Below are 16,213 nucleotides of genomic sequence, written 5' to 3'. Positions count from 1 at the left end.
TGTTACCCATCCCCTCGTGGGTAAAAGCCCACCCAAGCAGGATTGGCCCAGAGCAAAGCCCCAAAGCCTGCCACAAGTCTAAAGCATCTTTCAGTGGGGACCCACAGAAAAGGATCAGAAACAACCAGACAAGTCTGGAAGGAAAAGAGCAAAATCAAAATCAAGATAAAAGCTGCCATTGTCACCTCCCCACGGGTCTCTCACCCACATCTGTGTTACCCAGTTAACGACCAGAAGGCAAGCACAGTTTCTTCACATGTCTCTCCATTCCATGTGCCTCCTCCAGGTCTCCTCCTGGCTCTCCATCCTGCTTCCTTCCTTCCTCAGTCTCCTCTGGAGCTTCTCTGCTGAGTTCCACCCTCCTTTTGGGTGGGGTAGGAAACCTGGAAACTCCCCCTTTCCTGGGGACCACCCTGTTACACTACCCCAGTGTAAATGAGTCATACAGGGCATCTTTATTGTTCCCACTTTGTGTTTGAAACCCCTATAATTTTGTGCCAGGCTTTTACTTCTCAAAACCAAATTAAAATAAGGGAGTTTAGGGATTTGTTCACAAAATGGACAAATTTGGCACTGTTAGCCAAACTGATGAGGAAAAATATAATAGAGTATGAGGATATGTAAATTAAAGCCTTAATGTTTCTAAAAGTAGAGGATTTGGGGTTACAAGGAGGCTAGGTAACAATTCAATCTTGTTCTTGATTAATCACCTATAAACGAATAATCTGAAAGTGTCATCTCCTGATCCCACCTTGAACAGCACAGCTCTCCTCTGTCTTCAGCTAGTTGTATTCTAATATGACGTTTCAAATAACCAGTTAGCCATCTTTTACCTTAGTGCGTTTTCTAGGATGGAAAGCTATGAACTTAACTTAGTAACTCTTAACACCCTGCCTCTGTCCACAGTTTGTTGCAGAGGATCTTTCCCAGGACTGCTTCTGGACAAAGGTGCAGGAGGACCGATTTGAGAACAATGATCTTTTTGCCAAACTTACCCATACCTTCTCTGCCCAGACCAAGAGTGAGTATTCTCCTCTTTCATGTACAGGTTCAGTGCACACTTCAAGTGGATTTCCTCATGTCTTCCCCTTCAGTGGGTGAGGGGTAAAGTGAGAGGGGTTTTCCCATGTAGAAGAAAATTAGATATTTTCATATTCTGAGGATGGCTTTAGGAAAGAAAATTGTTGTATGTAAAATTGCCCCCCCCACCCCCCCAGTTTTTGTGGTTTTTGTTTTTGTGCATAGGTATGCTGTGTAACTATCACTTGTGGAAATACTGATTTAAGGCAATAACGCTCATTCAGGCCCATTTTGATGATGCTCTTGAATGAATTCTGGCACTGAGAAAGTGCCATCTCCAAACCTAAGCACTTAATTGACAGGGATTGGACAGAGTCAGGTGGGGTGGTTAGATGACTCTCTACAATAATTAAGAACTATGTGTAATTCCTTTTCTTTCTTCCATTTATTTCCAATACCTGATGTTTTCTCCTGTCTGGTGCTTTGCTCCTGTAGCATCGAAAGGTAAGTGATCCTTTGGGTCTGTTGAATATTATAGGAAAACATGAAATAGGTATGGAGGGATTTCTCTTTAGGAAACTGAGATTAGAATAGGGATTGAGTTCTCTTTTTTCTGGCTTTTTACTTTTTTTTTTTTTTTTTTGATAGTCTAGCAGGACAGTAGCCATGATGTTAACTAACAGGGAAACAAATAATTTTAAGTTGAGTGATAATAATACCATTACCTTATAATAGTATTATGTTTTATAATTTTCAAATTATACTAACATATATTACCCTGTTTGATCTGCAAGGAAACCTTGTGAGATGGGCAGAAAATATAATATCTCTATTCTGTAGCGTATGTAGACTAATTAGGTGACTTGCCCAAGGTCATATGACCAGATCCAGGGGTCTTGACTTCTTGTCCTTATCTTTAATAACAATTCTTGTACTTCTTGTTTACCTTCATATCTTCCGCTTTATTTTAGAAGCACTGATCTGTTTTGCCCTCTTTTTCTTCACTTCCTAATTCTTGTGGTTTCGTGCTGCCTTGTAATGGGGTACTTACAGATATTTCTCCTGAGGTATACAGTATTTGAAAGATGTTGTCATGTCCTTAATGATAATTATAGCTAAGAATTTAGTTTCCATCTTCTACTAGCTTTTTTTGTTTATTTAGTGGTTTATTAAGACCCTAAATGTGATGAAAATTAAGTGCAATATTGAAGCATTGTCCTTCCCCCTAAATAAACATTTTAAAATAATAATTTTTTTTCCATAAGTTATCTGATGGAATCACACTGCGCTTTGTTCTAATAAGGAACCTAACATTTCACCAGATGCCTTTGTTAGCCCCGTGTCATGTGTGTATCTCAGAGTGTAAGATCAGTGTTGCTCAGACCTGCCCTGTTTGTCCCACATTCAAGGCGAAGTGGCCTTTTCCACTAAAAGAAATATCACCTTTTAAACTAAAAGTTCAGCCCAGGAAATGACGTCCATCTTTTTAGTTAAAAGTACTGTGGTACTGACCACTTTCATTGCTCTGATGTATCTAACGTATCAATAAGGACTAGTTGATGATAAAAGTCAAAGTCAAATAATTGCCTAATTTATTTAATTTTTTTAAAGATTTGTTTATTTATGCATACAAGAACTGGGGTACAGGCCAGAGGTGTGGGAGGTGAGAGGATTTACCAGAGAGAGAGTGGGGAACAGAATAGGCAAATTGACTGAAATACACTGCTGAGGGGAGCAGCGAGCGAGTCAGGAGAGGTCTGCTGCACCATGTGGGTAGCTCCCTGGCTGGGGATCAAACTCGCACTGCAGTGGCTGCAGGAAGCTTCATAGGTTGCATCAGGTTGCATCTTAATCCCTTGCGCCACCAGGGAGGCCCAATTTCCTAATTTATAACTCACAGACTCTGTCCCTGAGTTGACCTCCAGTGTGTCAACCTCCAGTTGACATCCAGGCACCTTTCTTGAGCTGCAGTCTCTGTTCTCAGTGCCACTGCAACTGTGCGTTGACTGGACTCCTCTCCTCCCCTGCTTTCATCCTTTTTTATCCTGTACGTTTGTGTTACTATTGATTATAGTGGGTTTTTCTGATTTCAGCCTTCTTCCTTGCACTGTGACTTGCTATATAGTATTCTTTATACTATATACCCAAGTAGGATCTTACATCGTCTTCTATTATTTTCAGCAATGTAACTGAACTTTTTAATGCTTTTTCAGCTCTCAACTTCTGCCTTGAAAATTAATCTCAAATCTCTGTATCTTAACCTGAAAAGAATAAGTATGGATTAGTCAATTTATTTTAGTAACTGTATTGATTTTTATGTAGTAATAATCATTACCTATAGATTGCTACTATTTTAGTGAAGGAAATTTCTAGCTAGTCTTTAAATATCTTTTCATTTTAGTATTCTCAGATGTTAAATTGGCACACTGCCTTAATTGCCCAGTCTTTCCATTAGGAAGCCCTAGAGAAGGTATTCTTGAAAATTAGTAAAGAATGAGCAGTTTTCTTAGATCTTAAGCATTTAAAGAATTTCCTGGGAGAGAAATTTTTCTTCTGTCAAGTATAGTATACCCAACTCTGACAGTTATCTAGAATACTCAGATGTAATAGAACCTTCCTGTTTCTTGTAAACCATGCTACATCAGTATGTTTGCAATCATTTCCTCCAAGGAACAAGTTACCTCCTCCTGTGAAAAATTGTTTCTTTTGTTTTACTGACTTCAATGTTGTCTGACTTTTTTTTTTCCTTCTAAATATTCCTACTTTTTTACCTCTTAGTTACTCCATGAATCTATGGTAATGCAGGAGGTTTTTGAATGTTGGGACTTGTTTTAAAGTGTGTCTTTCTTGGAAACAAAGTTGCTTTGACACCACATGCATGGGCAGCAAGTCACAGGCGAAAGTGCTGCTTACAGACACAGTGCCATGTGTAACACCCACTGTGCCTGGGGTCACTAACTTCCTTGCCTTTCTTGTGCTTTTTACCCTTCCTCTCTTAGTGCTCAGATTGGCAAACTCAATACTGTTCCCAGGTGCTCCCTTCGTCACAAAATGCCCCCCCAAAAGCATCTTAATAAACAGACATTGGGCTTCTTAAGTTGAAGTTTAGGGGTTTTTTGGTGTTCTTTTTTTTAAAGATTTATTTATTTTTATACAAGAAATGGGGTACAGGTCAGATGTGCGGGAGGGTGAGAGGATTCACCAGAGACAGAGCAGGGAACAGAACAGGCAGACTGACCAAAACACACTGCTGAGGGGAGCAGCGGGCGAGACAGGAAAGGTCTGCCACGCCATGTGGTTATCTCCGTGGCTGGTGGCAATCGAACTGGCACTGCAGAGGCAGCGGACAGCTTCACAGCACTGCACTCAACCACCTGCGCCACCAGGGAGGCCCTGGAGTTTAGTTTTTTATCAGGTAGGGAATTGAAAGGTTAAGAAAGTTCAGAGGTGAGAACTCAGAGGACTCAGGCTCCTCAGTATGAAAACCAGGTTTACTTTGCTTATGGTGCTTTAACCCTCTTGAGGATAACATTTCAGAATACCTTCATCCTTAATCCTTTCTTCAAGCAAGTAACCAGTTTCAATTTCTAAGTCTTTCATTCATAGTCTCAATATTGGTAATATAACTAAATGGTAAATACTCAGTTACCACTCTATAAATGTTTCTCTTCCAGAGAAGAAAATAGGGGCATTGGTGAAATAACTTTGTTAAAATTGTGTAATAAGTGCCAGAGCCAGGGTTCACCCTGTGTGCCTCCAAAGGCCTTACTCTAGCTCTCTGCTTCCCAGAAGTGTTTGTATCTGCCTTGAGGGCTTCTAAAAGCTTGGACCCAGACAGATATTGGAAGAAAGGGTGTGCTGGCTTTCTCATTCAGCCATAGAGGTCCCTGAATCAGCAGTGACTCTTAGGACAAAAAAGCAACATTAGATTGGGCAAAGTAAGTGTGCTTACTGGGTGTTTAGAGTTGAAGAGGAGGACACAGGTTCTGACTATAGTATGTTCGATTGTAGCAAAACTGATCTGGTTAGAGAAATAAGACATGCTTTATTTAGTACAGTGAAAGTCCGACCTGGATTATTTCTGCCCATTAGTTCCCAGTGTTGATGAAGAAGTTATTTGGACACTAGGTTTTCATAATGTTGCATTATTTCCTCTCTTGCTTGCTAACCACAACTCTACTATTTGTTAAACATGGCTGTATCATCCTTAAACTTTACTGATTCCTAACCCATGCTCTGTGAGGAACAGACATTTAAAGAAAACATTTGCCTCACTCTAGATCTGCTTGCTATAGTCTCCACTGCTGCCTTAAGGTTCAGGAAGATGTGTACCTTTTTTTTTTTTTTTTTTAAACTTAGACAACCGAGAGAGAGGAACTGGCCCTCACATTTATAATAAGGGTTATTTAGTTCATGCTTTTTTCTCTCTTAAGGATTCTCTCTTACTTCTGAGCTCTTGACTCCCTGTAAATTGGCAATTTACTTAGTTAATTTATTCCTACTAGGAAATATTTTGAATTCAAATTAGATGGGCAGTGCTTAAAACTTCTAGTCCTTTTCATTTTTCTCTCTTTTGGTCAGCACAGTCAGAAGCTAAGCATCTTGGACTCAGAAGCTAAGCATCCTTAGATTAGTGAATGTGCAATGGACAGTATGTAGCATTGGACCCTCTCCGTGGTAACGTGTAATGCACATTATGGGGACTGAGCATCAGAAAAGTTCCACAAGTGGTTAATGGCAGCAACTGAGAAAGAATTCTGCTAGAGCTGTGAATTTCATAAACAATAACAATATTCTAGTTAGGATTTGACTGTGTGGATTGAGATCCAAAGGCTTGTGCTTTTGTCCTACAAGTCAGAACTGTTGACAACAGCGATGCCTTTACTTGTCTACTGCTCTCCCAGAACTGACTTTCTTCAGACTTTAGGCTGCATCAGGAGTCTGTGGTGGGGAAGCAACTCCCCTTTACAAAAAAAGGGGACTTTTTCCTTTTCCCTGTGATCCTCTTTTGTCCACTAGGTGGCCCTCACAAAGGTGGCTCTATCAGGAAATGTCTAAAGAATCTATACTTTCTGCAACTGTAAACTCCAGAAACAAGATTTTGTAGTTCAACATGCTCCATCATATTCAGTGAATCTCTTGACAGAAAGATAGCTGTTCCATCAGTTCCTTTACTCCTTGTAAATATATAGGATTAAGATCAGAGATAAAATTCAAGTGAACATTATTGTCTTATTAATAATTTTTGGGTTTTGAATAGGATCAGATGATTAGCACAAAGCACTTGGGAATTTCTTCAATATCAGATAGTAGCCTCATGATCTAAAAATACAAATCTATGCTGTCACCTGGGGTGATGAGGAATCCTGCACATAAATAAGCAGTACATCCCCTATGGGTTGTCACTTCTCCATCATCAGTGATATAAAAAAGAATACCTCTCACATACCCCTCTATACTCCCAACTTCTGCCACTACTTCACTATTTGCCTTGAATCTACTGGATCTAAAACTGTGCCATTAACTTGATTTATGTCACTCACTAAAGAAAGCCCCAGTCTCCCAGGATATCCTTATGTGCCATACTTCAATTTCTGTAAGTGTTTGTGTATCTCTTCCATCTGAGCTCCTGAAACTCATTCACTGTGCCCTCTGGAATTCTTGCCCATTATGTGCGCATAATCTCCTATATCATCAGCCTTCCTCCTGTAGTGATTTTTTTCTTCTCATAAACACCACTCAGTGGACCTGGAGATGGGATAGAGATCCTCTTTGTTCTTTACTGCCATTTTCAGATCTTTCTTTTTCTTAAAGACCCATGATTTTGAATTTCATGACATAAAATTGTGTCTCCCAGTTTGTGCTGTCATCTCTAGCATCCCAAATTGCTTATTATTTGTCAGCCAGTGTAGTTCCTGACTCTGACACGCTCTGCAGTACTCTGGTATTACTCTGTCTTAGTTATTAGCAATTTCTGTGCACAAAGGTCATGATCCAACCAAAATTTTAGTCTTTTTGTTCCTTGAATTCTTCCTTTCCTAGTGGTCTTGCCCTCTGCCCTCTGTCATCACAGTAATTGTAGCCCTTCTGCATTCTCAATGTCATTCCAACAATCTCCATCCCCAATAGGACTTCCAATTCACTTATCCTACCACCTTTTCACTATCCTTCACCCTCTTTATGATTTCACCCTCTTTAGGATTTCACCCTCCTCAGTTAAAATCTCATGATAAGTCATTAGGCCTCCCCGGTGGCGCAGCAGTTGAGCGCTGGATTGCAAAGCTGCCTGCAGCCTCTGCAGCACCAGTTCGATCCCCGGCCACCGGGTGAGGGTCCCACATGGTGTGCAGACCTCTCCTGCCGCCCGCTGCCCCCCTCAGCAGTGTACTTCGTCAGTCTGCCTGCTCTGCTCTCCCCTCTGGCTCTGGTGAATTCTCTCACCCTCCCGCATTTCTGACTGTACCCAGTGCTTGTATAAATAAATAAATAAATCTTAAAAAAAAAAATCTCATGATAAGTCATTATTCTAATCATTCCGGTTTTCTTCCACTTCTTTCTCATTTTATTATACTTGATTGGTATGGCCGCAGTTCTGGTTAATTCCATCTTTCCTATTGTACAGGTGCAAGTGAACGTGGAGAATATCGTTCACCTGGGCCTCCCTGATAGAATTTCTACACTTGCTTTTCCTCTTTCTCCTGCCTCACTGTTCTTTCTCCTTATTCTCCTCTGCTCATTTTACAATATTGCTTAACCCTTGATGTTGTCAGGCAATCAAGTATTAAACATTGCTAGTGCATGCAGTTTTCTACTCTCTCAAATGATTATTTCGCACCTTCGCTCTCCAGGAAAGCCCGGCAACTTGCTTATCTTTATTCTCAGTTGAGGATATTTTCTTTTTACTGAGAAATTTGAAGCAGAAGAGGAAGTAGTGCATACCTTTTACTTTTATCTCTCTTCCTATGTTACAGGGTCCTCTCTAAAGCTAGTCCCCAAATTTACATGATCTCCTTTCAATGAATGTATTGAATACAATGAAAATCTAAAATCTATTCTCCCTTTTAGAGTGACCATACCTTCATATGCATATGTTTTTCTAATAAAGGAACTGCCAAGGTCCTTTTCTCCTTTAGTTCAGGTGAGAAAACATTGAAATTTTTCAAATAAAACCTTACTGGAAAATTAAGGGACAGGGGAATTAGAAGATAAGGTTACAGAAATGTGTGGTATACACATATTTATTGTAATCTGTAGAACCCACATGGCATATAGTGTTCTGCGTTTTGCTTAACATATTTCAGTATCTCTTGCTGCCATAATGTTTAGCTCTACCTCATTATTTCTAGTGCATAGTTGAATCTGCTAGACGGATACTAGAATTGTATACATTTGATATACTTACTGAGAATGCTACCAATTTTTTATATTACAAATGGTGGTGCAGGAAACAGTTTATATTTATCTCTGCATAGTTGTATTTCTGCACATTAAATTATTAATAAAATTTCTGGGTCCAAATTGCTGAGTATAGGATTATACCAATTTATACTTCTACCAGAAATAAGAAATGATCACAAAGTCTCATAGAGAGGAAGTGATGTCTTGTTATGATCTGACCAGTGAAGAGATTGCATCAGGTTTTTCTCTAAACCTGGACTCTTAAAACAAGATAGATTAACCTAAAACACCTTTCAGTTAGAAAGCTCTGGTTCTGTTACTGTTTGTTTTGTTGAAGGTGTTTTTGTTGACCACAGATAACAGCAAACTATTGTTCTGACAGATTTTATCTTCTTGTGTGTTTTTTTCTTTGGTCTGAGTTTCATTCTACCTTGAATATTCCTTGTACTGGAGTCAGGTATCACAGATGCTGCTTGCTTACAACCAGCGTTTTGGGGGTGTAGAACTAAACCACTGCAAAACTTTAAAACTTTTGCATGTAGGCTGCTGATGTAGTTTTCATGAAAGACTTAAGAGGTAGCGATTTAAGGAAGCTGTTATCAGATAACCTTTAATTCCTTCTAAACTGGAGGGATTTCTTGTTTCTGCACTGTGCTCTTCTCCTTTTCGCCACCAGATGGCACATGGATCTCTTCTGGTTTAGATGTGTCATTGTTACATACCGAGGTGATGCAGTGATGATGCAGTCACGTTAGAGAGAGGCAACCTTATTTGTTTTCAGCCACAAACTGCTTGGTATGCTGCCCTCTAGCTGCCAGGAAATTCATTTGGAAGACTGAAAAGTAAAATTAAGCTAGGAAGCTGTAGCTTCCAATTTTACAAAAGAATCTTGTCCTGTTGCAACTAGTATTTTTAATAGTAGCAATATTTGTGTTATTTGGGGACCTAGAGACTGGAGAACATATTTTTTTCCTTTTGTTTGATAGCTTCATGAAAACAGCCTTCTTTTCAGAGGCTATAAAAAGAGGATTATATATTTTTTTAATAATTTGTCTTTATTTTTTTATTTTTTTAAAGATTTATTTATTTATGCATACAAGAGCTGGGGTACAGGCCAAAGATGCGGGGGGTGACAGGATTCACCAGAGACAGAGTGGGGAACAGAACAGGTAGAATGACTGAAATATACTGCTGAGGGGAGCAGCAGGCGAGACAGGAGAGGTCTGCTGCACCATGTAGGTTGCTCCCTGGTAGGCCGGGGAACGAACTTCTGCTGCAGAGGCTGTGGATTGCATCATGGTGTGGTGCTTAACCCCTTGCACCACCAGGGAGGCCCCAGATTGTATTTTCTTTTAAGATTTATTTATTTATGCATACAAGAACCAGGGAACAGGCCAGATGTGTGGGAGGGTGAGAGGATTCACCAGAGACAGAGTGGGGAGCAGAACAGGCAAACTGACGGAAATACACTGCTGAGGGGAGCAGCAGATGAGATAGGTGAGGTCTGCCAGGCCATGTGGATATCTCCTCGGCCGGACGGGATTGAACCTGTGCTGCAGAGGCTGCAGACAGCTTCACAGTGCTGTGTTCAACCACCTGTGCTACCAGGGAGGCAGAAAAAAAATTTTTTTTTTAAGATTTATTTATGTATACAAGAGCTGGGGTGTAGGCAGAGGCGTGGGGAGTAAGAGGATTCAGCAGAGACAGAGTGTGGAGCACAACAGGTAGATTGACCGAAGTATACTGCTGAGCGGAGCAGAGGGTAAGACAGGAGAGGTCTGCTGCGCCATGAGGGTTAGCTCCCTGTCCTGGGACCAAACTTGTGCTGCGGTGGCTGCCGATAGCTTCATAGTGCTGAGACTTAAGCCCTTGCCCCACCAAGGAGGCCCAAAAAAGAGAATTGTATTTTACCAGCTTGGGAGCTCATTGTGTACGTATTTGTAACTCCATTGTATACACGTTCATAATCCCATCTTTGTCACTGTGTCTGTTGAATAGCTACTTCAAGTTCATAATAGAACTACCCACTGATTATGTAACTTCCCAGAGAGACTACAGAATTAATATCCTTTAGAGGATTTCTCTGAGAATGAGAGAATGAGGTCTGCCTTTAATAGAATTTTCTGGTATAGGAAGTTTTTACAGTTAACCCTTATGTCCTTTGTAACTCCTACTTACCCCAACATAATCCAAGTTTTAGAACTTCTTTCCAGCTGCTCAGATTTTAGTGTGTGCCTGCATTTTTACTCTTGACGTACAGTCTAAAACTTGGTATTTTAAGCCTAAGTTACCTTCTGCCATTATCTACATATTCCAGATATTAGATCCTTGACAAATGGGCTTTTAAAGTGGCATTGTCTGAGATTTAGACCATCTGGTAGGGGATTTGTATTGCCTATATTTCTGTCACTTGATGCAGTCTGTCAGTATATATGTCTGTCAGTAATTCTCAGATGTTTGTGTGATAAAGATTATATGAGGAGCTTGTTAATAGTATAAATTCCTGGGCTCTACCTCCAGAGAGTCCAAGTGGCAAGGACTGTAGAAGGTTACATTTTTAGCAAGTACCCTGTGTAATTTTTTTTTTAAGATTTATTTATTTATACAAGAACCAGGGGACAGGCCAGATGCACGGGAAGGTGAGAGGATTCACCAGAGACAGAGTGGGGAACAGAACAGGCAGGCTGACTGACATACACTGCTGAGGGGAGCAGCGAGCTATTCAGGAGAGGTCTGCTTCGCCATGTAGGATTCTCGCTGGCCGGCTGAGATCGAACCCATGCTGCAGAGGCTGCAGACAGCTTCACAGTGCAGCGCTCAACTGCCTGCGCACCAGGGAGGCCCTTAAAGTGCAATTATAAATAAATACTAATCTAGATTTTTGCCCTCCCTCCCTTTACCAACAGGTAATATACTACTTTCACTGCTCTATACCTTGCTTCTATATCCTGGAGATGTTTCATATCAAAAATAGGGCTTTTCCTCATTTAAAAAAGAGTCTAAATTTTCATGCCTGCTCCTTTTATAATGAACTCTAGGATAAAGCAGAATGGTTTATGTAATGAAGTAATCTGTCTTTTATTTGAAACAGTAGTTGCAAAGCCCATTTGACCTGACTGTCTTAACATGGACATGTATCCTTTTCTCCCTCTTTCTCTGCAGACTCTCTTCGCATTAGTTCCCTACACCAACTATCTGTAAAAAGCAAATGGTACTCAGGCCTTACAGCCATTGTGGTACAGGCAAGAGACTAGAGAAGTCCTGCTGTAGGCGAGACCTCTAATTACTCCATGAACATTATATTCTTGAGAAGGAACAGAGCTTTGTATCACTAGAATAAGGACGCTACTCCATAAAGGTGTGTGGTCTTCAAGGGAGAGAAGGTGACCTACCTCATTTTCCCCTCCTTCCTTCTCAGTTCTTGTTCTGGATATTGATTGCTCTAGAACTGATCGCCTGTCGCTATCCCATTTATGACTCTGGCCCATTGCCTTTGGAGCAACAGGGAAGAAATGCTCACCTACAATATGAAGTGAGAACAGCAGGAAACAGTTATATACAGCTCTCGTTGCAGTTGTGTTTTACCAGAAAAATGTAAAGTATTGGAAAGGAATGTACCAGAATAGTATAACAGATTTTGTCAGGGTGCTAAGCTTCTTTCAATTTTCCTCTAATGTCATATTTTTATATTGGGAAGGAAAAAGGTTAAGAAGAAAATTTAGGGCCTCGCTGGTGACACAGTGGTTGAGCACTGGGCTGCGAAGGTGCCCGCAGTCTCTGCAGCGCCTGTTCAATCCCCGGCCACCGGGTGAGGGTCCCACATGGCGCACAGACCTCTCCTGCCGCCCGCTGCTCCCCTCAGCAGTGTACTTCTTCAGTCTGCCTGCTCTGCTCTCCGCTCTGACTCTGGTGAATTCTCTTTCCCTCCCTCGCTTCTGACGGTACCCAGTGCTTGTATAAATAAATAAATAAATAAATCTTTTTTTAAAAAAAAGAAGAAAATTTACACGTGTCCAGGATGGTTGAGAAAGGGGTTTCTTGGATAAAGGGGTACTCAGACCAAATAAATCAATGTCTGCTAGAGAGAGTGTTGTTATTCAGTTGTGCAGAGCAGGTGACAGCATCCTTTACTTCACTCTCCACAGCGATTGTAGCCCACCTTCTTTTTGAAAAATCAGATTCCACTTTAAAAAACTCCCTTCTTCTCAACGCCCTTGGGTAAGGAGTTCCCAGTTATACAGCAGAAGGGAATTGGTCACCCCATGTCTGCAAGACAGAATGGAATAATCCTTTCTTCCTGATCCTGTACTAATCCCAACTCTGCTCTGTGAATCAGTGATTTCTTCTGTCAGATGTGTTAGCTTAGAAAATAAGATTATCACCTGTCTCTCTGTGTGTGTGTGTGTGAATTTCCTCTTGACTAGAAAAACTGCTAAAAACCTTCAAAGAATGTCCCCCTTTTCCTATTCTGCTTGCATCCCTACTCTGCTTGCATTTTTCTTTTCAGCCACGAGGTGAGCGCAGTTGAGCCACTTTGGCTCAGATTCCAGATTGTGAGGTCAGAGACAGGGATTGGAGGAAAATATCAGGTGACTTTCAGTAACAGTGATGACGTTACTGCCTTCCTCCCCACCCTACCTCCCCCTTCTTTCCCCACCCTTTCCTGGCTTCCACCTTAGGAACAAAGAAGGGAAAAAAACAGCAGTATGACAAAAAGCAGCAGCTGCATCTGCAGACAGGCTGGGGGTTGGGTGTTTATTCCATCTGTTCTCTTTGTTATGCTCTTGCCCTATTACTTCTCCCAGTACCCTGAATAAAATAGAGGATATTTCTGGGAACTTTTGTTATAGAGAATGGCTTAGAATAAATCTGCAGTTTTTAGGTGGGTGAGGGTGTGACAGAACAGAGATTAAAACTGCTATGAGCATCTAGAAAAAGAAGGTATTTTGCCTTGTCCTGTCTTACTCAGGAATACCTATTGAATGTCAGATACTGTGATAGGAGCTTATTGCCTATTATTTGTAATTATTAAAACAATGCTGCCTAGTAGGTATTATTTTTATAACTGAGAAATAGAAAGTAAAGAATTAATGTATCCTTTGTTTATTATGATCGTATAATGATAAGTATCAAACCAGAATTCTACCCCAGATCTGTTGTTCTCACAACCCAGCCTTTAGTGAAGGGAAGAGGCAAGAAGGTGGGCATGTTCACAGGTCCCTGAGCTACTTGCTGCACTGGGGGAGGGGGAGGCTGTCATGCTGTGCAGTGCCCTTTGCTTTCACCAGTGACTAGTATCCTGATTTCTTAAATAAATCTCCAGGGGAAAAATGAGCCAGAAGAGAACACATAGATTAAAGAAAGAATTTCAAAATATTAATCGGTTGCAGTATGTGGATTTTATTTAGATCTTGACTAATTTTCATTCGTTTTTTCAAAAAGTAAGTACTATTCCTAGTACCTTATTATAATGCCTGTTCTTTTGCCCCCTAGCCCTTCTGTTGCCTTGCATTAACCTGTCCTAACACTTTGCTGACTTGCTTAGGGCAGTGCCTGTCCTTCCAGTCCCTTCCCAGCCACATCTCTGAAGCTCATCTTTGAGTCATCATCCTCGGTGTGCTGGGAAAGCATCTGTGAGAAACTCAATGACTGTATTGTCTGAATGATCAAATGCTTTGTCAAGTGTCCAGATTTCTAATACTGCCTTTTTTTGCCACCCTTTAAGACTTCTGTCTTTCCCTTTCTTCCTGACTCCTGGCACTTGGTTCTTGGAGCTTTGGAATTCTGTCTGGCTTTGTTCTTTTCCTTCAGGTTTATCCATTTCTGCCAGCTTGTACATCCATGGCCTTACAGTATGTGGGATTTGCAGATGGGTATTTGTTTGGCCAAGAGGTCAGTGATGGGAGTCTGGTTGCCTTTGGGCAGGAATAACAACTATCCAGTTGGCATGCTGTTTATTGCTTTTCCCTCCTCTGCTGTACACCTACCAATAGCTTTGAGGTACTGGACTTTTCTCTCCTGTATATTACAGCTGTGAGCAACATAAGGTAGAAATCCTCCAAGTGGGTAGTATCTTACACTAGCATATGAGAGGACCCTCTTGCTCTGTCCTCTTCCCAGAGTCAGAGCTCATGTAAACATAATAGATATAAGGGCCTCCCTGGTGGTGCTAGGGGTTAAGCATAGCACTATGAAGCTATCCACATCCTCTGCAGCATGAGTTCGATTCCCCAGCCTCTTAGGGAGCTGGCCCACATGGTGCAGCAGACCTCTCCTGATATTTCAGTCAGTCTGCCTGGTCTGTACCCAACTCTGCCTCTGGGGAATCCTCTCACCCACCTACCCCCCCACACCTCTGGCCTGTACCCCAGTTCTTGTATGCATAAATAAATAAATCTTAAAAAAAATAATAGATATAGCTTATTATTTGCTGGACAGACTTATTACCCTCGCAGAAAGTGTGTTATTTCTGAGGGATCTAATCTTTCAGATATGCTTGGGAGTTCTAGGACTCCTCCACAAAGACCCTCTTTATTCAGAGAGAAGTATAGTGCTACCAGAATCCACTTTTTTTTTTTTAAACTTACTATTAATGATTCTGTGTTCATATGTGTTTAAGTACTACAGTACAGATATTGGATAAACTTGCACATTTGTGCTGCCTCAGTTAAGTAGTGAAAACCATTGGTGACTTGAATGGCTAGATTTTTTTCATCATGTTTTTGCCTTTTCTACCTTTCTCATATGCTTTTTTAGTCATAAGTGGCTTGGTTTACTCATGGAAAGTGTAGCATCAGATTAAGGAGGGTGTTCCCTCTAGAATAAGGACATGCCCCAGGCTTCATCTTGGACAGAGCTGGTAGTGAGTGGTCCTGAGTAAGTGAGTGAGAATTAGTGTTAGATGGGGTTGCACTAGAGCTCAGCCTGAATCTTAAAGCTCTGAGTTGTAGGGCCTTAGAGCGAGCCTGTGTTCTCAACAGTATTTTCCCAATGTTCTTTTCCTACCCCACTTACTCACTCCCACCTGCAATTCTTAAGAACTGGTTTCCAGGATGTCAGGCAACTCCCCACTCCTCCATTTCCTGTTTTGGTCTTCATTGAGAGAAGCCTGCAACAGGAATTCCTGGGGAAGTGATGGCTATAGCTGTGGGACCTCACAGGCCATGAGCTCATTACTGAACTTACAGAGACTGACCTCCCTTCCTTTCTTTGGGCCCTTAGAAACTGTTACTAATCATAACAAACCTGTAACTGGGATTCCATGCTGCTGACTTTGTGCCTTGACTCTTCTCTCTCTTTAGCAACTGAGAATTATTTTCCCTTCTTGTGCCTATTTCTGTTTTCTGAATTTAAGAATTCAACACAGGTGTCAAGATTCATGACAAAATTAGCTTAGATTCTGTAGGACTGATTCTTTTGATAAATGCAAAAATACGGAAGAAAGCAAAATAGGGTCCCTGCTTTGGACAGCAGGGGGTGCCCTTTCCCTTTGCTTTATTGCCTGGCACTCCCTACTGCATTCAGCCATTTTAGACAGATTGTTTTTGCTCCCAGCTAACTCCATTTTGTGTTTGTGACGCAGGAAAAAAGGATTTCAGCAAGGGAGGAGCTGATTGGGGGGAGGGAGGGAGACAGGCTGAGGCTCAGCCGCAGACTCCTTTACTCAGCGCTTGTTCACCAGGGACTTACCTTGCTGCAGGCTGCCTGCATCCTGACCAGCAGATGCAGCAAGTCCTGCCAGCTGAGTCAAGAAAGAACAAAGTGCCATCTGATATCTGGATACTTCCCAACGTGA

The 16,213-nt window shown here is 41.3% G+C and overlaps 1 protein-coding gene across 1 annotated transcript in view; it reads left to right on the top strand.

Moving 5' to 3' along the window:
• The window catches only part of DIAPH1 (diaphanous related formin 1), a gene marked incomplete at both ends in the record, with an annotated part of 88,021 nt that overhangs the window by 43,142 nt on the left and 28,666 nt on the right, over positions 1–16,213 (top strand). The window contains one exon of the mRNA XM_084251675.1: positions 907–1,042. Coding sequence (XP_084107801.1) covers positions 907–1,042 — 136 coding nt within the window. The remainder of the gene's footprint in view (positions 1–906; positions 1,043–16,213) is intronic.

Source organism: Talpa europaea, assembly GCF_964194135.1.
Source record: "Talpa europaea genome assembly, chromosome: 13".
In the NCBI taxonomy this organism is placed as follows: Eukaryota; Metazoa; Chordata; class Mammalia; order Eulipotyphla; family Talpidae; genus Talpa; species Talpa europaea.
The sequence above is the reverse complement of the archived record's forward strand: the minus strand, read 5'-3'. Positions and strand labels throughout refer to the sequence as shown.